General features: G+C 37.2%; 1 protein-coding gene across 4 annotated transcripts in view; it reads left to right on the forward strand.

Moving 5' to 3' along the window:
* LOC106050606 (anaphase-promoting complex subunit 4-like) overlaps positions 1–24061 on the forward strand; it is a 129525-nt gene that overhangs the window by 16635 nt on the left and 88829 nt on the right. For all 4 annotated transcript variants that reach the window (XM_056006653.1, XM_056006647.1, XM_056006663.1 and 1 more), the window contains exons 11-15: positions 16909–16970; positions 18740–18782; positions 20525–20601; positions 21633–21785; positions 23133–23188. In XM_056006653.1, the coding sequence (XP_055862628.1) occupies positions 16909–16970; positions 18740–18782; positions 20525–20601; positions 21633–21785; positions 23133–23188 (391 nt within the window). The remainder of the gene's footprint in view (positions 1–16908; positions 16971–18739; positions 18783–20524; positions 20602–21632; positions 21786–23132; positions 23189–24061) is intronic.

Raw genomic sequence — 24061 nt, forward strand, 5'->3', positions numbered from 1 at the left:
ACAAATGGTGATAGCTCAAGTTTATTTATTTATTTTGTTTTAAATTTACTGTTGAACAATCTTTCTAAATGAACGCAAGATAAAGCGTCAGTGACCATCATGTGGTATAGAATAAACTTAGCCCCCATTTTTTAAAAAAAAATTCCTATGACGCGCTGTTGAGTGTGTGAGTGTTGTTGTTGTAGCTCCATGTATGCGGATTTATTCACTCGACACACACATTTGATTAAAACCTTGAAATCTTTAATGAATAAAATAAGCTTAATCGTAATTAACAATTATTTACGAGCTTTCAGTATCTATGTAAAAATATACAAACTACACGTCTATAAACGTCTGGAACAGACGAGGTATCACCACAAATACGAAGCTAGGGCTCTATCGAGCTGTCATCCTCCCTACATTGCTCTATGCCTCAGAAACGTGGACAGTGTACAGAAAACATGCAAAGAAACTGAACCACTTCCACATGACATGTCTAAGAAAAATACTGAATGTCAAATGGCAAGACAAAATACCAGATACTGAAGTCCTTCGAAGAGCGGGTCTGCAAAGCATCCACACAATCCTGATGCAGTCCCAGCTATGATGAGCAGGACACGTCTGCAGAATGGAAGACCGCCGCATCACCAAACGATTCTTGTATGGCCAACTAAGCGAAGGAAAGCGCTCGTAAGACGGTCAAAGAAAGCGCTTCAGGACCCTCAAAGCTTCTCTGAAGGCGTTCAGCATAGACCCAGCCACCTGGGAGACAGAGGCACATGACAGAGTATCATGGCGTCGCGCTGTGAAAACTAGCGCACAGGTTGCTGAGGAAAAGAGAACAACGCTGGGAGAAGAAAAACGCCAGAGAAGAAAAACAAGGCCAATGACACTAGCTCCAGCTGGAATAACCTGCCCAGTGTGCAGCCGAACATTCCGGGCTCACATAGGTCTATCCAGCCACAGGAGGAAGCAAAAAACCTCAGTGCAAAGCCCTCAGCCCACTGGATGACAAAGTGGTCATCATCGAACCACGATGGACGAACTATACACATTACATCACAAGATGTAAACTGATTTTCAACAAATCCCTCAGGTTCCCCTTTCAGACTATGCGATCTATAGGTCATCTGTTGTTTTTTTTTGGCCTTCGGTTAACGAAGATGTCAAAAGCCAGCACAACGACCACCCGCCTTAACTTTTCCCCAAATAATGTTGGGTACCCATTAGAGCTGGTTGGATTCAGAGGCGCCCTGAAGATCCCGAAATTAAAAATCCTTTTCCACCAGGACTCGAACTCGGGACCCTTTGGTTCGGTAGCCAAGCGCTTAACCACCCAGCCTCCTCAACATATCTCTCGACTCACTTTGATTTATTTATTTTCAGTATCAATGTAAAAAATATACAAACTACAAATGGACCTTATTCGCCAATCGTTAACAAACAACATTTAGCAAAGTGGTTCTCTATCTCTCCTATACAATTTACGTAATACACACAGGCACACACGTGACAGTTTTTTTCATTGTTTTATCAATATTATCACGTGGCTAAATGTTGTTTGTTTACGATTGGTGAATGAGGTTCATTAAATCACAAGACGTAAACTGATTTTCAACAAATCCCTCGAGTTCCCCATTCAATATTCACACGAGACTTGGTGGTCTCCTTGTTCTCCCCTCTTTTATCCCGGGCACGTGCAGTAGCAGTAGTTCAAGTACAACATCAGCTATTAGACACACAGTCCACGTTTTTGAACATTAAAAAAAAAGTATGAATAGATCATTGATTTGATATTTTTGTTCTCGTATCACTGTCACAATAAGTCTTATCAACACAGTCAGTTGTTTGGTCAGACATTTGACTTGACGTTTCAGTTAGTCCTTTTCATGGCAGGAATAAAAAGCTCTGTAATTGTATTGCTTTATATCATTTGAATCTTTACAATTATATATTATAGTAATGAAATATATTATAATACTAGCTGGATATGACCCGCGGCCCGTGTGTAACTGATCAAGTGCATTGGATTTGTATCTATTTCATGTAAAAAATGAAAGTAGACTGAAAATGGGGTTTACCCGTTAAGCAGACATATTCATAGTTAATATAAAATACTGAGAAAATGGGTTTATCCGATTTTTTAAAAGTTTCGTTATTCAATTGAGAGAATATTTTTTTTTTTAGTATTTTTTTTTTCTGGCCTTGTTGTTGTGGGAAAGACATTTAACAAACAACTACGTTCTCAACCATGATCTATGGAACCTTCGTGCCCAATGTTAATCAAGATTGGTTAATCGGTTTTGATTTCTTAAAGTGACATTGGCCTACATAGATACATACTCCTTACATTCTGCTTTATATATTAATTATGTCGATTTTATCAACGATTTCAGACCGTTGATATGTCATTTGAATCACTTGCATGAATGTTTTGTTTGTTTTGGGTTCGTCGTCTTTATACCTTTAATAAACGATGTTTAAAAAAAATGCTAACATTCCAAAGTGATTTCTTATAAAATCAATCATAAAAACAATCATTATTTCTTTTAGCCAATTAGGTGTATTGATTGATTCTTAGCCAATCGTTGAAAGTATTGAAATGCTTGTAAACACACACACAAAGTTCAACCGTTTAAATTTACTTTCATTTTTTTTTGGTCAGTGAAATGTTTTGAGAAATTTAATTTTGAAATTTAAAAAAGTATGAAGTGATATATAGGTTAGTTGTAAATCAACGAATAGTAAGGATTTTTTTTTCATCTCTCTCTCTCTCTCTCTCTCTCTCTCTCTCTCTTTCTCTCTCTCTCTCTCTCTCCTAACCCTACCTTTTTTCTTTCCCGACCCTACTCATCCCTCTCTCTCTCTTTCTCTCTCTCTCTCTCTCTCCCCCTATTTTGACTGCTCCTTTGTACGTTCAGATTTTTTTCTCCTTTTGAAGACAATAGACTCCAAATGTGAAGCAGGGCAGGGCAATCTAATCCCGGGCCAGCTCATTAGGACGTGAAAGCCCGAAGACGTTTCCTTTTGCTCTTCGCCATCCTTCCGTGTCGGACGTTACGTGGCCATCTCAAAAGATCATTATCACATGGGGGTCAGCTTCTTGGCGCATGCAGAGGGGCGCTGAGCAATTTGATTTGGTTACAAGCAAGTGAGGAAACCATTACAATGGTCCCGGGTTCAAATAACAGTTTTCACCTCGACTCTTACGCGTGCGGGTGCTGGCGGGGGTATCTTGGCTCCTTCCGCCCATTTGCACCCATTCATTGATCCAACATTCTATTGTTATTCTTTAGAAACATATAAGCTTCTCGACCTTTTCATATTTCTCTTTTATTTGTCTACTGTTACCTGTGTCCTTCCATTGTCAGGGCAACGGTCAGGTAGAAAAAAAAAGGTGTTTATTATCTTTTCTCTTCCCTCTTCCTCATGTGTGACCCAGGTGAATAGAGATTCGGAAAAAAAATCTTTCACGTCATCACTTCGTCCTCATGGGCTGAATCTTTGTATTTTGTTAAAGGGTGTGCTGATTCTCTAGTGTCATCACCACCCGAGACGGCTGCACGGGTTGAGATATTTTCATTTCATTTCTTGGGCTGGTTTTCTCTTTTCTATACTACCTAGCGATGGAAAAGTTTGTAGATGGCCGTCAGTGCTGGAATGTCTCGGGAGAGGTCCCCCTCCCCAGGTCCCCTTTTACCCATTGTACGCAGCCATTGTCACAGACTCGGGTCCGCCGGACTGACCTGGGTGACTGTAATCGTTCGGCCTGGCCAGCCTTACTCACAAATGACGGCCATTGTCCACTGTCCAGTGGGTGCTTTTGTTGCTGTTGATCCCGGCTACTGACCGTCGGAGAGTCCGTCTTGCTGGAAAACAAAATTATCTCTTTTTATTTACTTAACAATTGCGCTCTGGATGGCCTGGACTTCACACAAACGCCACTGGGATAGAAAAATAGATTAAAACAATGTTGAAATAACATTTGATCAGAAGTTTAGGAATAGACTTAACCACAGACGTAAATGAAACTAGATTAGATTTTTTTAAAGAAATCGTCTGGTCATTTTAAATAAGTTATCTCAATACTTAATGATTTTTTTTAGAAAGTAATACTGTTACGTCTAAGATTTTAAAGGACTGATACGGAAGATATTTTGATGCTTGAAATAAGTTTTTTTTTATATATTAAGGCCAACTTTATGTGATATTGTATGACCATTTTGTGTGTGAGCTATTTAAAGTGACCTTATTTTAGATTGTGCACACCACGTTCTATCAGTGAGTCACTGGAGTGTACTTAGACACCGCAAGATGTTACTCTGAAAGTTCAGTCCATACATGAAGAATATAGTCTTGTTTTCGGTCAAGACAAACTATTGTTAGCTTTAAATTATTAAATGTTTTAAAATTGGAAAATATCATAACAATCAAATCTGTAAAAGATTGTGATCATTTTGGCGTGAAAGCAATTCTAACAATTTTAGAGTTCGAAAACAAACCAAGTTGAGATGCTTTCTCTGCACACATGTTTTTGAATGACTTGAGTAGGCTATGAGGTCACTGGAATATTTGCAGTGTTTGTGACTTTGTTCAAGATAATAATCGAAATAGTTCTGGACACGAATATATTTATAGACACCAACATACATTCGTTCTGGATTTGAACATACATGAGTTGTGGATACATACAAACATTAGTTCCGGGAAAAGAAAATACATTAATTATGGGCACACATTAGTTCTGGACACATACGTTAGTTCTAGACACATACACTAGCTCTGGACATATACGTTAGTTCTAGACATATACATTAGTTTTGGACACATACGTTAGTTCTAGACACACACATTAGTTCTGGGCACACACGTAAGTCCTAGACACACACATTAGTTCTGGACACACACGTTAGTTCTAGACACATACATTAGTTCTGGAGACATACGTTAGTTTTAGACACACACACACGTTAGTTCTAGACACATATATTAGTTCTGGACACACACGTTAGTTATAGACACACGCATTAGTTCTGGGCACACACGTTAGTCCTAGACACACACATTAGTTCTGGACACACACGTTAGTTCTAGACACATATATTAGTTCTGGACACATGTTAGTTCTAGACACATACACTAGCTCTAGACACATACATTACTTCTGGACACACACGTTTGTTCTAGACACATACATTAGTTTTGGACACACACGTTAGTTCTAGACACACACATGTTAGTTCTAGACACATATATTAGTTCTGGACACATACGTTAGTTCTAGACACATACATTAGCTCTAGACACATACATTAGTTCTGGACACAAACATTAATTCTGAACTCATTAGTTCTGGGATACGAACATAAGTAAAAAGTAACATTAATCTGAATTAATATAATTCCGGACACATAGATTAATTCTGGATATATAGATTAGTTTTGGACGCATGTATTAGTTCGGGACACGAGCACACATGAATAAAGGGAAACGAACATACATAACAAGTAACATTAATTATAGACACACGCAGATTAGTTCTAGATACATACGTTAGTTTTAGATACATGCATTCGTTTTGGCACACGATCATATATTAGTTCTGGACACATATTAGTTCTAGAAGCGTGGTCGAAGGGCTAAGTGCGCTTGAACGTTGCTTGGCTTGGCTACCTATGATGGGGGCTCGAGCAGAATTGTGTTTACTGAGCGTCTAAAGGCAGCACGGAAAAAAACAACTCCAAGATACACCCTCCGCCCACTGGTCCACAAATGAGATTGGACCAAAGCGCTCTGAGCATTCTATAAGTATGAACGTAACGCTATATAAAAACCATAATTTATTTTTAGAATACAAACTTACATAAAAGTAATATTGATTTTGTAAACATATTTAGTTCTGGACATATAGATCAGTTCTATATACATATATTAGTTCAAGGCACATACATTAGTTCTGGGACACGAACATACATTAGTTCTGGGAAGGCTCATTATTCTGGTATACGACCATAGTTCTGGGGCACTAGCATGTATTAGTTTTGGGACACTAACAAAACATTATTTCCGGGACATTAGTATACTTTAGTCTTGGACATACACACTAGTTCTAGACAAATACATTAGTTCTGGAAAAATACATTAGTTCTGGACGTGTACACTAGTTCTAAACCTATACATTAGTTCTAAACCTATACATTAGTTCTGAACCTATACATTAGTTCTGAACCTATACATTAGTTCTGGACACATGTATTAGTCTGGACGTAAAGAACATAAAGATAAGAGAGTCTAAAACCATGTCTGTATAGTCTGACTTTAATACACTGACTGACTACACAACACACATTTCGTGAACACATTCTTACGGACGAGTTACAAGCATATGTAAACATAAGAACGACAACCGATACAGAATATAATTGTCATAACAGTTCTGTGACACGAACATAATCAGCCTTTGGTTTTTAATAAACTCAATGCTTCAAGAATTTCACGTAAATTGTCCATCTTAATGGAACTATTTAATCTGGAACAAAATTACTTGAGTTAATAACATGCGTGTATAACTATGGATACTAAAGGGGAGGGGGGCACACAGGGGAGGGGGGCACACAGGGGGAAACATAGTCAATAATAACTTTTTGGATTTTTATCTCGCCACACATAGAGAGAAACAATGATTTAGAGTGTGAGCGCTTTCCAATGTAAAGATGTGCACCTAATTATTTATTTTTGTATTTACATTTTATTACAGAAATGGTTTACGATACGATATAGCCTTAGTTACGATACTATATATATTTACTTCAGCATACTTTAGAATACTTTTGAGTTACTTTAAACATTCCTATTCCTAACATTGTGTAACAGTCTAAATGTCTCGAGGCTGGCTAAATGTCCGTAATTGTCCCTGTACCTCAGTCCACTAGGGAACAAACAAACAAAAACTACCAGAAGTTTCTCTCAAGATTGTAATCCTCTCGAGTAGACAACTTGTCAGATTGATTTAATCCTACTGTTTTCGAGAGTCCGATAAGTGGACACTAGATCCAGGCGTCAGTAGTCTCCCAGATTTCACCAACTTTGTCCTATTACATTCAGCAGACGAAGTTGAATCGAGTTGAAAATCTCCAAACTTTTTTAAATAAAAGGGAAAAAAAGTCTTTTTTTATTCCACGAATGGTTTGACCATGACCTAATTTTACCTGTCCATCATAAAAAAGGGTGTCTGGGGGATTGTAACTGTTAGGGCGTGTTGAAAGGGCTAACTTGTGGTATCAGCAGTTTTTCAAAACTTCACGTGTAGTGTAGCTGTTGTTAACCATGGAGATAAAAACATCTTTTAATATTTGGCGATAAAAATGTGTTGTTTTTTTGTTATACTGTTCGTCATGTGAAATTATTGGATTTGTTTCTGTTCAATGTTACATTTTGAAATGGAAGGAGAGATAATAGAAATTAATAATCACAATGCTGCTATATTATCTTTATTTGTTATTTTTTTTTGGTTCCCCAATAGGCCCTTATCATTGTGACATACTATCACACAACACGCTACACCATAACTAGTGCTGTACAAAATGATCTAAAATCCAGCCAATTGTATAATTTACGTACATTTTATTTGATACTTTATGCTTCGGTGTTTGCTCAAGAATTGCTTATCTACTTTATTGTTTTTTATTACTGGACACTAGAAAATTGATGAGCCTGGCTACATCTCGAAATGGACTTGAAATTAAAAAGTGACACTATGGATTAACCGCCCATTGATGATCTCCCTTTAATCTAAACCAATGCGGTATGGTTGAGAGAATTTAATAGTTTTCTAACTACATTGTCTTGGGGGTAAATGGACAGTCGACTGGTGACTCCAGCTAGTTAATGGCTACTCGCCTTTGTCTAATGTACCTTGTCCCTTCTTTGGGATGATATCTTCTGAACCTTATCAAAGTGTGTCATTTGTGCAGCCCTCCCCTGCCCTTCTGGCTTCTACTACCCCCCCCCCGTCTCCCCCACCTCAAAGGTTTAATCTTCGGGTAAAGGTCATCCATCTCTCTTGTCACCCTGTGTCCAGATAACAGATTAGAAACCCTGTCAAGGGGCCCTTCGTCCAACTAGAACGCCCTACTACACACGGAAGATAGCCACTGGTGGACCCCCCCCCCCTCCAGCCACTCTTGTCGCACCGCAGTGTGTCAATTGTCAGAGAACAAAATTTGTCTTACTGGTCAGTCTGGAGCTGTGGTAATTATTCGGGCTGCCCTGGTCATTTAGCAGCCACTTCAACTGCCTAGATCAAGCAGCAGCTTTCAGTAGTTGGGCATTGTCTCACAGTAAATCGTAGTCTGGGGGATTAAGCAAGAGATTCGCACTTATCGTCAATAGACAACTTAACTTCGATAATCTCATTTCTTCTTTTTTTTTTTTAAATGTGGACATTTTAAGCTATGTCACGTGACCAGTTCATCCTTTAACTCTAGGCGTCATTGAGCATTCAAAGAAATTTGTCTTTTTGCTGCATCATCTTTCAACTCTTCAGGCTGGCGTCTGATCAGACTGTCGTAGTTTTAGACCGCAGGCTGACCGAACCAAAGACTTAGTTCAAGACTCGTTATTTCGTTATGAAGTATTCATTTGGAGAACCCTTTTCGTGTCTAGACGCGAGACACCGCTGTCACTGGTCAGCTAAACCTTTACTTGACATTCAGTCTTAGATCTGTATCTTCATTGTCTTGAGATACTTGTTATAATTTCAAATAATTGATCAGGATTATGGCCCTTCTTTTCCATTTTTTCCCTCTTTTATGGAACAAATTAAAAAAAATCCTGCCTACACACGCACGGGGAACAAAGTCTAACGTGGGATGGTCTTGTGTGCTCATCTAATTTCATCAGTTCTAAATCACCGTGCTACGTAGTTATAAAAAAACACTGCCCTCACTCATCAAAAGTTATTGCCTTTGCCAAAGCACATTCCAAAAATGTTTCCTCTTTTGGTTTTCTTTTTGAAAATGTGTTGAACATGAATGTGTATTTAGTTGTTTTTATCGTCATTGTAGACTGGTGCTGTGTTAAATACTGGGGTGTTCTTTTATAGGCTCTACATAATTGTTAGCAAAGTGATTTTTTTAAGCATAACAGAGAAACATATAATATCTCACATTAGTCATAATCTTCCATGAAGTAGCCACAGTTTGATGTCCATGGACCCAGGAACTTGCTTTGTCCACAATGAACTTAAGCCGTCCAAATTCAAACAACAGTACGTTAGGACTCTGAGCTAAGAGGTAAACATTGGCATTGAATCCCATGGACATTCTTCGGGTATTTTTTATGTGCTTAATAAAAGTGATTTCTTTGGCATTCGTGTGTTAAATGTGTTAGTTTTTATTTCACTGCATTTTAACCAGAACGAAATGCTACATTAACACATTGCTTTACAAGATTAGAGGAGGGGGGGGGGTGAGAAGCAATGCTCTTATTTGCATTCCATTAAGTCGATACGCCCAATGGCGTCCAACAAATACATGGGAAAGGTTCATTAAAGAGACGTCCTTACCTCCCCCTACATCGAGCTCGCCCCCCCCCCCCACCCCACAGGCATTGAGTGAGCCTACAAAATGCAAGCCTTCGTTAAACCTTTCACCCTGCACCATAGACATTGAGCACGGGTCATCTAAATGCGTTATCTCTCTTGGGGGCCCGCATTGGCTAAACACACACACACGCAGCATGCGATGTCCACATTTGCATTCCCACTGGACCGACTGCATGTCACAATAGACATGGGAATATGCAGCACTCTAAGGGCTACATGACATAGCAGTGCTCAGAGCGTAGACATTCTGCACCCATAAAATTTAAGTCTAAAATAATTGCGTAAATTCTACCTTGACATTATTTGGGCAAAGTAAGGTTGTACTGACCACATGACACCATCGGTAACAAAAGGCCATTTTAACAGATGAGTTTTACATCACCTATCTCTAACCCTTTGGAAAGGGAGAGAACTTATTTAGTTTGTTGTTTGAAATGCGCCAATTTAGTCTAAACAATGGCTTTGTCTGCATCAGGTTTGGAAAAATATCCAGGTCGCAACTTGGTTTTCGTTGTCATGTGAAACACTGCACTCATCCTTTATTTTCAGACTCGAAGACAGTGTCATTATTATTATAATTTATTCTGTATCTAATTTGCATTGCTTTGCTCTCGAGCTGTGATCCATCCATCCCAGTAGCGCTACAGCCCATGGAGGGGCCCTAGCTTGCTTTAGCACATCTTTCCATTCTGATCTATCTTATGCCTTTACGTCTCCATTCACGGGTTTTAGCTCTTGTAGATCTGTTTCTACGTCATTAAGCCACTGTAGTCGTGGTCTGTCTTTGGGGCCCATGCCTTATTGGTTTTAGCCTGTGGACAATCTTTGCTCCTCTGTCATTCTTTCGAGGTGACCTGCTCAACGTAATCTGTTCCTTTTATTTCTTCAAATAGCTTCTTGGTTTCCTCGTGTATGGCACCACACATTTTTCTGAGGATTTTTCTTTCCCAAGTGTTTAACAGAGTAGATCTGTAATATAGCTTTTTTTTTTTCTTTCTGAAAACGACGACACTTTGCCTTATTTTTGAAGACTTGTCTCTACTGTGTTTTATTGTATAACACCGCCTTGGAAAATTCCATTTATTTTGGATTACTACAAAGGTTGTTCACGATATCTCATTGTTTCAACACATTATGTGCCATCTTGGGATCACTGCTCAAACATTGTCCTGCTAAAGGGCGTAATATATCAGCGTGCTCTTGGTCCAGTGGGCATTCGTTGACATCCCAAACATAATTGTGAGTTAAAATTAAGATAGTCATTTCTACAGCGGCCACCAGTCTGTACATGAAATGATAAGCACACAGATCAGCATTAAGATGGTAGTGGAGCATATATTTAGTCTTTGGAAGCTATGGAGCATTCATACTCTGTCATCTTCTATGTTCTAGTTATGAATTTGTTAGTTTTTACGATAAACCAATACTAGACAGTGTATTGGCCTAACTACATAGAAGCCATTCATTGTATAAACAAACACATGACAGTGTATAGGCCTAACTAAATAGAAGTCAATCATTGCATAAACAAACACATGACAGTGTATAGGCCTAACTAAATAGAAGCCATTCATTGCATAAACAAACACATGACAGTGTATTGGCCTAACTAAATAGAAGCCATTCATTGCATAAACAAACACATGACAGTGTATTGGCCTAACTAAATAGAAGCCATTCATTGCATAAACAAACACATGACAGTGTATAGGCCTAACTAAATAGAAGTCAATCATTGCATAAACAAACACATGACAGTGTATTGGCCTAACTAAATAGAAGCCATTCATTGCATAAACAAACACATGACAGTGTATAGGCCTAACTAAATAGAAGTCAATCATTGCATAAACAAACACATGACAGTGTATTGGCCTAACTAAATAGAAGTCAAATATAACACATTTTCTGTTGTGTACAAAACTCTAAATTGTTTTTGGTATCAATTCGACAGTTTGTGACATGGATACCGACAGTTTCTATTTCATCCTTTTTTTTTTTTTACCAATGAAAAACTTGAAACACATTTAAACTTACGCTAACACAAACACACACACACGTAGACTTAGGATTTAGTAATAGCTTATTGGGTTTTTTTTGGAAAACTTCCCCATCCCAATGAAGGCTGTTTAGGAATAATGGGCTCTCTTTACACCAGTGATTCCCAAACTTTTTTGTCTCGTAGACCCCTTGCCATGTTTTCTGGTTATCGGTAGACCCCCTGCTTAACTTTCAAATTTTTGCAAATTCAACATTTTAAAAACTAATTTCTATCTGTACAAAAAGTAAAGTAAAGTTCCCCTCAGACCTTGTGGTCTGTAGAGCAGATGATGTAAAGGTCATCTGTTTCTGTGGCCTACGATTATGTGGCCAGCACAACGACCAACAGCCTTTACTTTCCCCAACTAATGTCAGGTACCCATTAGAGCTGGGTGGCTTCAGAGGCGCCCAAAAGATCCCGAAATTAAAAATCCAAGTCTTCAACAGGATTCAAACTCGGGACCCCCGGTTCAGAAGCCACGCACTTTACCTCTCAGCCAAACCGCCTCCTAATTTCTATCTGTAGAGAGTTGAAAAGGGAAAAAGTAATTTAAAGCTACATATTAGAGATTTTAGAGATCTCTCTTTTTATTGATAAAATTCAGAACCAATTAAAATAGCAATATGTATTGCTGGAATCTCCAAACACAATGGCCTTAAGTATCATTGTAAGAGTTTTCGCAAAGAGCAGTTTCTCGTGTATTTGTTGACGTTTCACGAGTTACTCAAATATTGTGTCCGCGCATGAAGGGCTCATTAGTCTTGGCTGGCTACCAACCTAGCAGAAGTAAAACTGAATTCAAAACTCTCAAGTCTTGCAACTCAAACACGGGAAAGGTTTTGTGGGTTAACTTGAGGAAGAATAAGGAGCCGGTGACCATAATGCAGTTTGCAGCACACACCACTACATCCTGTTAGAACCTGTGACGCTGCTGAGCCCAAACTTATATATGTCGTTTGCAAAGAATTACATATGAAGCTTTTAATTTTATTACTCATGCCACCGAAGCAACCTTCAACTGTATTGTTGCTTAAAGAAATTATTTTAATAATATCAGATGTGGGTTTGTGTAAAACAGGTTTTAAAACTACAACGGCTGGTAAAAATCAAAGTTTTATCTATGGTGTTTTCCTCATTTTGCCATAAATAAGTAAATTTCCCCTTTCAGACATTGTGATGATGTTATGGTCATCTGTTTCTTTGGCCAACGGTTAACGAGCAGGGTGTCATGTGGGCCAACGACCAACCGCCTTTACTTTTACTAACATAATTCAGGTACCCATTAGAGATGGGTGGACGCAGGGGAGCCCTGAAAATCCTGAAATTCAAAATTCACAGAGATTCGAACCAGGACCCCAATTACGGAAGCCAAGCGCTTAACCACTAGCACCACACCCTTATTTTGCTATAAGTGAACAGATATTGTAAGACTCATAAAACACCATCTTCTCTACATAATGTTGAATAGAGATTTTGTGGGTCTATTCTGAACTTTATCTTTGAATGTTCAAAAGTTTTTCAAATCTATATCTTTTTATCTGGGTGATATTGTCGCAGATGATCCTCAAGCGTAATTAGTTTCATATCGTCATAAAAAAGGCAATCGGTAACCGCTTGGTTGACAAGGAAAGAATGAACAATTTTATATAATCAACGCTAGACAGTCTACATTTCTTTTTGTTAAACATTATTTACATGAAGACAAAATTAAGTTATTTTAATAAGTATTGAAATTAAATAAAACAATTTTTCGTTTGAATAACAGGATAAATAATTAAATGATAAACTAAGTTAAAATTATATATAGTCTGAAGAATTACATTAATGGGATGTAAAAAATTAAAGTCACGACCTGCTTATATGAAATCTTTTATCATAGACCCCCTTGGACATCTCATGGACCCCCAATTTGTTTTTTCACTTTCGTAGACCCCTTGAAAGTCTTCGTAGACCCCTGGGGGTCTATATAGACCACTTTGGGAATCACTGCTTTACACTAAGCATACGTCTGAAAAATAAAATTCATTTCAAAGGAAAGAAAGAGATTGAATCGAAACACTTTTCAGAAAGAGAAACATGTGTCATATTTGACTACTTTGTAGAAACTATTTAAGGGATGATCTATATTTTTTGAAATTATACATTTTGTTAATTGTATTTGTATTGTCCAAAGATCTACCTCGCACCGATTATTTCTGTTGGAAACCATTATTTCGTGGCTACTTTCCTTTATAGTTGTATGGTCCCTGTGGGTCACTATGATGTCGATGGTCAGTGAAACTGTCCACTCTGTGCTTGTCCACCAATATTTTCTGGCCCAAGTCCATGTTGAATGCTTCACACGTCCACTTCAGCGTGAACGAAATCCCATTTTTCCCGCTCACCTGATTTTCACAGGTGAACCATCGCGCTAGGGGTGTCCCCCATACAACGGTGGACGGTGGTCACTAAATATTGACCAAACACATCCATCTTATCTGTTGTTCAACGCGCAGCTTTAAAGTAGAGCGCTGGTCATTAAGTTTAGTGAAAACAGCCTGGAAACATTAGGGCACATGAAAGGACGCCGGCTCCAAACAACTCGGACCCAAACAGCCCCCCATTAAAAGAAACAGCACGACTTGCCTCTGGAAACACGCCATTCCTTTCTATCTTCTGTGGTTGGCTTCGTCCGAGTGTAATTTTAGTTTGAACTAACGCTAACAACAAAAGAAGCCGGTGTTCGAGTTTCTTTTGACCACCGCTGTTTTTATTTTTGTTTTCACTCAACAAACGTGACGTAGGACAAGAGAGAAGAAAGCGATGTACGAAAGTGACTGTGTAGATCTACTCTACAACACCGCATGGTGGTCATTAAATATTTTCTCTACAATTTTATGATTTTGACATGATGAGTTGACACTCCATTTTATTTGTATCTAGTTTGTCAACTTGTAAAATGTGATCGCGTTGTGGTTGTATAGCAATGTCACTTCTATTTCCCAATATTTTTGGTCCATACTTATAAAGACTTTTGTTTGTTTTGAATGCATCACAAAGGCTTCAAACCATGGCATGTGTTAACAATTGTCCATGTATATCTACTAATCTCACCTTGTTTTCTGGTCGTTTTCTTCTGTTGACCAATGTCTATTTGAGGTTTCCCAAACTGATGTACTTTCAGTTGGCTTACACACTTTCTTACCTCTTCGACACACCCCCCCTCCCACAAATGATTGGCCTCATTTCGGGTTTACTGTTTGCTTGTTTTATTGTTTGCTTGTTTTGTTGTTTTAATCCTCATCTTTCTGTTTGCCTGTTTTGGTATGCGCGAGCTTCTCTTAACACCTCAGGTGTCTTACTGCTTGTTGATATTGGACTTCTCTGATCACGATGATTACTTTCAAGTCTCTATCTCGGACTTTCTAAAATATAGATGAGGGTGTCTTGATCAGCGTCTTTAACGAAATAGAAACAAAAAATAACAATGCACTCAGTTCAACTGGGTCTTTCGCGTAAGCAAAAGTGTGTGTGTGGGGGGGGGCACGATACTATCAACAGAGAGAACTACTGGACTAACTGCATCGACCAATATAGGATCTGTACCAGTGTCCGCTCTCCCACGCTGTCAAGCTCTTGAAATGACGTCACTATGGCTAAAACATGTATGATATAACAATCGGAAAGGGGGGTGGGGTGGGGTGGGGTACTATCACACGGACACATAAGGAAATCCGCTCTTCTATTGGAAGGTCAATGAACATGAAAACAAAATCTTGGTCAGCTGGCTCCTGAACGTCTCTACCAGTAGGCCTACTGAAGTTAGTTTTGTTTCTGCAGTGACCTTCTCGCGATGTAGCTGTTTGCCATTAGGAGTCAGTTACTTTAATATACTAAATGGGGCTTGAAACTTAAAATAGTACAAGTTGCATGCAGAGTGTATATCTTAGGTGATTGCATGCAAACATATTTTGTTGATTGTAACTCCCCGGAAAGCAAGTATAAAAGAACTCCTACTTTGGTCCGTCTATGTTATCCAAGTCTGTGAAACGGAGCAGTGTGTAGAATGTTGTTTTCAGTTGAAACAAGTCAAATAGAAAAATACATAAGAAAAAAAAATTAACTCAATATTGTTAGGCGCTACCTCTGTGTCTAATGCAAATAAACCAAAGGGAGGTAACTCTCAACGTAATGCAGAATCCAGTAACACCGGCGAAAGGTCGAACAATCAATAGAAGTTAGTCGACGCTGATACTGAATGTCGTTTAATAGCAATGAAGGGAACCGTCGAATGTCAGCTAACTCTCTAGACGTTCATAAAGTGTGACTTATGTCTACGTTGTCCTGGAAGTATCTGTCTACGTCGCCTTCTATTTCGTTCCGTCTCTAAAACCTAGTCATTGTTTTACTAGTCACGTCATTGTCACTAAGTCACAACTTACCCTATTTCCGAAACAAATCATTAATTCCTAATCGTGCCATAACATATAAGAAAGTTTCTCTAGTCTGAACTCGAACTTCAGCCTTCTCGATGGAAGGCCGACGTGTTTGCCATTGATATATTAAAGCACTTGTATAAAAAGAAGGTTTTATAGTCTTTGGTAGTTTAAAACATTTGTAGCAAACAACCTGTCTACACAAAGCTTGTCTCCCCTTAGTTTTCTACATTTTCTATTTCAAATAAAATTAATTAGTTACGACTAATTGGTTAACTAATTGGTTATCTTTTTTTTTATTGATGCCCGTGTTGTCATCGACTAAAATAATTATGCAAAATTTCAACTTGATCCGAGAATGGGAAGTGGAAAAATAAGGTGTATATGCTTTGACCACACAGACTAAGGTGATATAAGCTTTGTAAAAAAGGGTCCTTGTAATCACATTTCTAGGAAGGAGCAATAAAGCATCTTAGTCTTATTACCTATAGGATTGTACCTACAGCCTACATCTTTAGTGTCATTACTTATCGACAGGAAAATATTCTTTTTGGTATGTGTGTATGTGTGTGTGTGTGTGTGGGGTGAGTTGCTGCTAATGAACATCAATTGCGCTGTGTGTGTAATAACTGTTTGGACATACAGTCAAAGACGATTAAACAGAAGGAACTTCATTTTGAGATGTAATTATTAGATTGTCAACAAAAAAAAAAAAAGATTATAATTTCACCCCATCTACATACAACACACATCTTTAATGAACTACATCTGTAGACCCAGATACATTGCTCCATTGTTGTTTAATTCACAATTTTGTCTTGACTTATTTTTTTTTTTAACATTTTTTTCTGGCCTCTGTTTCACAGAAAAGTCAGGACACTTCTGTTACTAACGACTTTTTGCAGCTGTTATTGACTGGCACCACCAGGTTTGTAAACAGTTCTCTTCTCTTGGCTGGTCAGTTGGTGAACATTTCCTCTGACTCAGGTTTTTTTTTTTTCATTTCCCTCCCACCCCTTTTTTTTTTCTTATTTAATGAGTATAATTGTAATTATTAAACTATTTATAAATCCCAAATCCTATTAAATGAAAACTTAGGGAAAACATTTCTTATTTACAGATTTAATTTGGCCCAAGCTTTGTTATGTACACTTTGTGCTTCAACTCCAAGTGATTCTCTTATCAGACGCAGATTAGATACAGTTTTGTGATTGGTTACCACTGAATCTGTATATCATTTCCTTCACCTCCTCCTGGCAATAGCCATTGTACTCTAGTGCCGCCAGTATATTTCATGCAGGGCTTAACATTTTTGTTTAAAATTCAATTTCCAATCAGTAGGGCCTACTGACCAAATCTCCTATGACCACATCAAGGTGTACAGTGATCGACTAACCATCGACAATTTTGGAATGGTGTTTGTGTGTGTGGGGTGTGGTCACCTTTAACATTGACATGATCGATTGGGTGAATAGGTAGAGAAGCATAATATCTAGATGTACATGTACTTATCCCGCCCCCCCCCCCCTCTCCATGTCAATCCTTTTTCAAGTCACCTTAATCCATAAGTGACAGATAGCCAGGGGCGGACTGGATGTCAAAATCGGCCCAGGCATTTCTAACAGTACAGCATCGATAACTGCATGGCGCTATGTATCTTTATAAGATGTTGCTTTTTAATCGCTATGTTTGTCGGCCCTAAAAGGATGAAGCCTACTAATAGCAATGTCTACGGATGTAGGCTATTACATTATTTTTGAAAATGTGTTAGATTCAATTAGTATTACACTGTAGTCTGTAAAAAATGTTTTTAGCATGACGCTCATTTAGCCCCTTATATATGAGAATATTATAAAACCTTTAACAATTTAATTCTTGCCATAGTGGCATTCCTGAGGCCCTTTAGGCCCATTTGAGTACCGGCCCACTGGACATTTGCCTAAATGCCCATATAGCCAGTCCGCCCCTGTCACCAGCATAGGAAATGAAAGCAGCAAATAACTATCAAGACAAAACACGGCATAGTTGCATTGGGCATTGAGATCTACTTACAGGATTGTAATATTATAATTTTAATATTCTTCAAAATTAAGTTCATAAAAGCTGTTGTATTGAATACAACTTCTCGTACATCGTGAAGGCTAAGCTCATTAAAATAGTTTTCATACAAGCTGTTTATAAAGTAAGAGGCGAGGTGAAAGAGCTGTTGGACTACATGTGACCTCTGCGAGACTTCATGAATCTCGTTTTGAAGATATATCTGTAAGCTAATCCAAGGGACATAACCACAATATAGCAAGGTCTCTTAAATCGTATCGAAGTTCTCGTTACTTATAAACTAAAAAGATATTCGAAATGTATTTTCCAATAAAAGAAAGAAGCTCTCAGACCTGGTGGTACAAAATAGCAATTCGAGCAGTTGCACTGGAAGCGAGGGAGTGTCATCAGAAATTTTAAAACAAAATTGTCTTTAATTTTAAAGTAGGCTATACTTTACAGTCTAAACGACCCATATGACAGCTCTATTAATATTAGTGGGTGCGTTATAACCTATTATTGGCTAATAGCATGCAAAAAATAATTTTGAAAAAAAATGTATCGATTGGGCTTTAGATTTTGGAGTGGTGTTTGTGTGTGTGGGGGGGGGGGTGTGGTCACTTTTTGTGTGTAAGATAATTTTTTTGTTTTTCCTTTCAGTCTTGAGTTGCAGTCATTTCTTCTTCAAGATTTAACTGACAAGGTAACTGTTTTTTTCTGTTAACGTTTATGTGTCACTGGCATGCAGTCATTGTTAATGTGCTAGATGAGACTTGGTCATTGGATGTAAATGCTCTATTTATTTTTTTACGAAGATCTAAAGAACCATAGCACAGAATGATGAAATACCTGTCATTTTCTTTTTGTGTTCACATTAATAAAAAGTAAAGAAAGTAGGCCTAATTCTTTCAGACCTTGTGATTTATGGTCATCTGTTTCTGTGGCCCATGGTCAGCACAATGACCAACAGCCTTTACTTTTCTCCAATATTGTCAAGTACCCATTAGAGTTAGATGGACTCAGGGCTGCCTTAAAAATCCTGAAATTAAAAACCCAGTGGGATACAAACTTTAGTCGCCTCAGTTTGGAAGCCCAGTGCTTTACCACTCAGTCATCATCCCTAAAATTTATAGCCAATATTTTTTCTTATATGTAAAAAAAAATAATAATAAAAAAATAAAAAGAATGAACATGTTTTATAAAATATGACATAGGCTGCTACACAAGATGTACTGCTTAGCAGCCAAAATCTAACTTTATGACTCAAAATTTAAAGTTTATTTTTAATAGTTAAAAATTTAAATTTTGTATATCTGTGATTATACTTTTCTCATGTGGAGTTTTTGATCTCCCATCGAGCGCCTCCCCAGGTGGCGGATAGGGGAATGCCCTCCAGATATGGTGGGTACCGGGGAAATAAAATACCCGGGGTGGACCAAAATCAAACCTGCTGCCTTGCAGGAAGTGGAGAGATCCACAAAGGCTAGGGCACCTTACCCAAAAATAAAGGCAGCTATCCAGAGAGATGAAAGGGGCAGCCCCCCAGATGGTTATGCACAGGGCTAACAACTCTGTCATATAAAAAATACTGTTACGAAAGCTAATACACACAAGAAAACCCGGACAGATCTCAACGGAAAATGACCTAGGCCTGGAAAAGGACATGATTTTTGTTTTGCGACATGGAACGTGCTAAGCCTTTATAGAGCAGGTGCGCTAGCCCAACTTACTGAAGTGTTAAAGAAATATAGGATACCCCTTGTAGCCCTACAGGAAATCAGGTGGAAAGACTCGGACATTCTCAGAACCAAGGAGTATACTATATTTTATAGTGGTGGAAAGAATGTCAGACAACAGAGGGGTGAAAATCGTATACAGGCAAAAACCAAAAGGCAGGCGACCCAAGGGCAGACCCCGAATGCGATGGATAGATGACGTGGAAGCAGATCTGAAGCAGCTTGGGGTTAGGGCGTGGAGACGAAAGGCCCAGGAGAGATCTGAATGGAAGGATGTGTTAAAGCAGGCCAGAGCCCTCCATGGGCTGTAGCGCCACTGGGATGGATGGATGGATGTGATTAACTTTTAGTATCCTCTAGTAATACAGCATCTAGATTTGAAGGCCGAGTCTTCATACAATTCATTATCTCTATGAACAATTACATTTTTAATTTAATTTAAAGGATATTTCTTTTAATTTTATTGTAAATATTCTTATTTATTTTGTAGCTAGCTAGTTTATTATAATTAAAAATACAGCCATCATTTATCTAATTTGTATCTTAGCCTGATAAATGAGAAATATCAAATTACATATATATATATATATTGACCTTTGTTTTCATTCTCTACCAAATAATTTATATATATTCATATTGTTGCTGTGTACACTAATGTATGTGTTGTGTATATTAATGAGTATGTTGTAAATGTTGTGAATGTCCCCAGGGTTTAAAGAAACTTGGCTTCTCAATAGAGAATTCTTATAGTAACATTCAAAAGCTTGTGGTGAAACAGTTACAAAGGTAAGTTACTAATTTGTCATGTAGCAGAATCAATGTACATTCTGACCAAACAGAAACAATAATAGACCAAAGTATAAAATATAATAAAGCTTTTTTTTTTGTAGTGAAAAATTGTGATTACTTGTGAATAATTAAGTTGATGCTTGCAGACATGTCCATTTGCTATGAGAGTGTTATAAGGCCAGTACAACTATTTGCCTCTATTCTCACTAAGGCCAAGTGCTCATTTGGAGCTGCTTCAAGTCAGGAAGATTTATACAGTTTTATAAATAAAAGTCTTGTACCTTCTTGAGGACTCAAATCCATGAGCTTTGCATAAGCACAGCATCATTAGACTTTTCAGTCACCATCATTTCTGGTTTACTTAATTTTTGTTATATTAAGTGACCTAATTGTTGGTCTCCAAGTTTATATAAAGTGTGCGGGGAGTTGTGTACAGGAAAGCGCTCCCAGGGAGGTCAATACAAGGGCTATAAAGACACTCTCAAGAGCTCCTTCAAGGAATGCAATATCGACATTCACTACTGGGAAGCACTAGCTCTTGATCGCTCCTCATGGTGTGAAGCTGTGAGTCTCGGAGTCTCAAGATTTGAAGCAGGAGGAGTGGCCAGAGTGAAAGAGCGCTGAGAGAAGAAGCAGGCCTGTCTGCAACTGACCAAACCCACCTATGCCACATATGCGACCAGCTTTTTAAAGCGAGGATTGGACTTTACAGTCATCTTCGAGTCCATAGGAAATGAGAAATGTGCTCATCTTCGATTACGAAGGAGTAGCCATCTATAAACTGTATATCTACTGGACAGCCATTAGTACTGTTATCTTCCTTATGCATCTCACAAAACTAGAATAAGATTTGAAACACAATTAATACAAATGTTTTTTTTTACTATCTTACCAAAGAAAGAGAAACATTTAAAATGAGGATACTGATAACAATTGAAATCAATAATGCATTTCAACATGACAGCCCAAAGCCAAACATTGCATTGATGCAGTAAATGTGGTTTCACAAAAAAAATTTTTTTTTGCAGAGTTTGTCACAACATAACCTCACACCTGAGTGACCTCTATGGCATGTCACAGTGGTATGATAAGTATGGAGTTCTAGGTTTGAACCCAACTGCAGTACATTCAGCTGTTCAGACTGCAGGAGCTTTTGCTGTTAAAGCTAGTGAATTACAACAGTAAGTCTATTGCAACTAATTTAAAATACAATAGTATATTTTGTGTGTTCTGATCTTCTTTAATTTGGTCGTTTAATTATAAGATCACCATTTTTGTTTTTAGTGACTGACTGATTCTTTTGTATTTTCATCTTGATTATACTATCTTGTAATTACAAAATAAAAATATATCTTTAATAGAATAGAAACTATAAAAAGAAATCTCTAATCATTTTAGATTAATCTACTTTTCTTGTTGATATTCTTTAGTTGTCAAAAAGTTTTTTTAATTAAAAATAAAACTAATAACACAATCCTCATCAATGTTTCACTAGATAAGGGAAGTAACCCATGAACAAGCACCCAAGCTCTGTAATGACTGAAGTTCTCTATCCATATTTATAGATATAACTCTTTTATTAAACCCTGCTGTGGAACCCTTAAAAAAATCACTGCTTTGATACCATGTGGTCTACATGATTCAATTAAATTTCATTAAAATGGACATTGCTGACTCTTCAGAGCTATTTAAGTTTTTTTTCCCCCAACATTTCAGGACACAATTTTGAAATCAAACATAGAGTGGAAGGAACTGATTTGTAATCATCAAACACAAACCTACATTGCAACCAAAATGCTTTACTAATAAATTCAATTCAATTAAAAATATCAATATATGTCCATATTAATCAAAACATAAAGAGGATGCATAATGACCTGGCAATTTTAATTAACATAGAAAATCAATGTCTTAAATATAATTCAATGCATTTATTGCTGACTCCATGCTACCACAGCAGGGTTAAAAACATCCATTTGAAAAGTTGCTTGACAATAGCTGTTCTTTAATAATTGTTGGAGAAAATAATGTTTATATGGTCTGTTTTTCTAAGTTACAGCAAACTATTCAAGGATATTTCAAACTGTTCTTATACAACATTAGAATGTGTGCAGCTGCTTGGTTTTGCAATAAAACAAGGAAATATATTTGTTTTTAAACTAACTGTAATCTGATTGAAATAATACATTGCCATATTATGTTCTTCTCATCTGTTTTAGTTGTTTCTTCTGAACTTTTGTTACATTTAGTTCAAAACAATTTATTTTCTCTGCCCTTTCACATTTTTAAAAATAGATCATTAGTGTGCATAACAAGCTAAAAGCTTTTGAATATACCTTTCGTTTAACACATGTAAAGAAAACAATTCTAATTTCAGATAACTTATGACAGCATATAACAATTTTATCAGTACTATGTTGTTTTGAATGATGGACCTAACTTTTAGTTACACAAATCTATACCAAGATCTAAAAATTCACAAATTACTTCTCAGAAAATAATTTGTTGTTGTTTTTTGTTATTTCCAGGGTTATAGACACAAGTATTAAAAATTTTAAAGCATTCTTCAGGTGGCTTTATATAGGTAAATAACAGCTGCATTTCCTTAAACACTAATATCAAGATATTCATTGTCACATATCTCAATAAGATATTAGAATGAGAACAGAGAATATAAGTAGGCTTACATTCTTTAAACTGTTCATTTCAGAAAGACTTTCCTTTAAAGTTTACTTTACATTCTCTTGGAAAACTTTCACAATGTTAATTATTTCAGAACTAAAATTTTAATCAAATTGCTTTACTAATATCTTCTGAATGTATTCAAATTCAATATAAACAAAAGAATGCCCTATAACTGACCTGTGTGGATGTAAGACAAAAATGATCCAGCAATAAATGTTTTCCCTTGCATTCACTGTCATGTTCTTCACAATCAAATAAATACAAAAACACTTTTAGTAAAGTTCTCTCCCTTAATTTTAAAGATTGATCTATACCACTCAAGTCTCAAAATCTGACTCTTCAGAATTACTAATACAATAATTAATACAATCTTAAATGTGTTATGCATTATTAGAAAATGTTCTCAGTTATTTCGTATATAAATGTGAAGTTCAGTCTATCCAAAGTCAATAGTTTCACTCCATCACCATTCTTTTGAGATACTTGGTTGTAAATCAGCTCAACTTTGTGGACACCTTACCACTTTTACCAGATTAATGTCCTTCTAAGAGTATGGGCTTGTAATAAATTCATTTCCACATTGTTATAAAGCCTTAAATCAACTCATTCTGTCTGTCTGTATAGTAAAGACATTGCCATTATTATTATTATGTCTCACAACCCATTGTTGCATGAAGTTGAAACTTTGCACAATTATTCATTGGCATAGTCAATACATGAATCAATTTTAAAAATTATCCAATTAGGCAATTATTTTTTTTCTTTGATATCA

Source organism: Biomphalaria glabrata, chromosome 1, assembly GCF_947242115.1.
Source record: "Biomphalaria glabrata chromosome 1, xgBioGlab47.1, whole genome shotgun sequence".
Classification (NCBI taxonomy): Eukaryota; Metazoa; Mollusca; class Gastropoda; family Planorbidae; genus Biomphalaria; species Biomphalaria glabrata.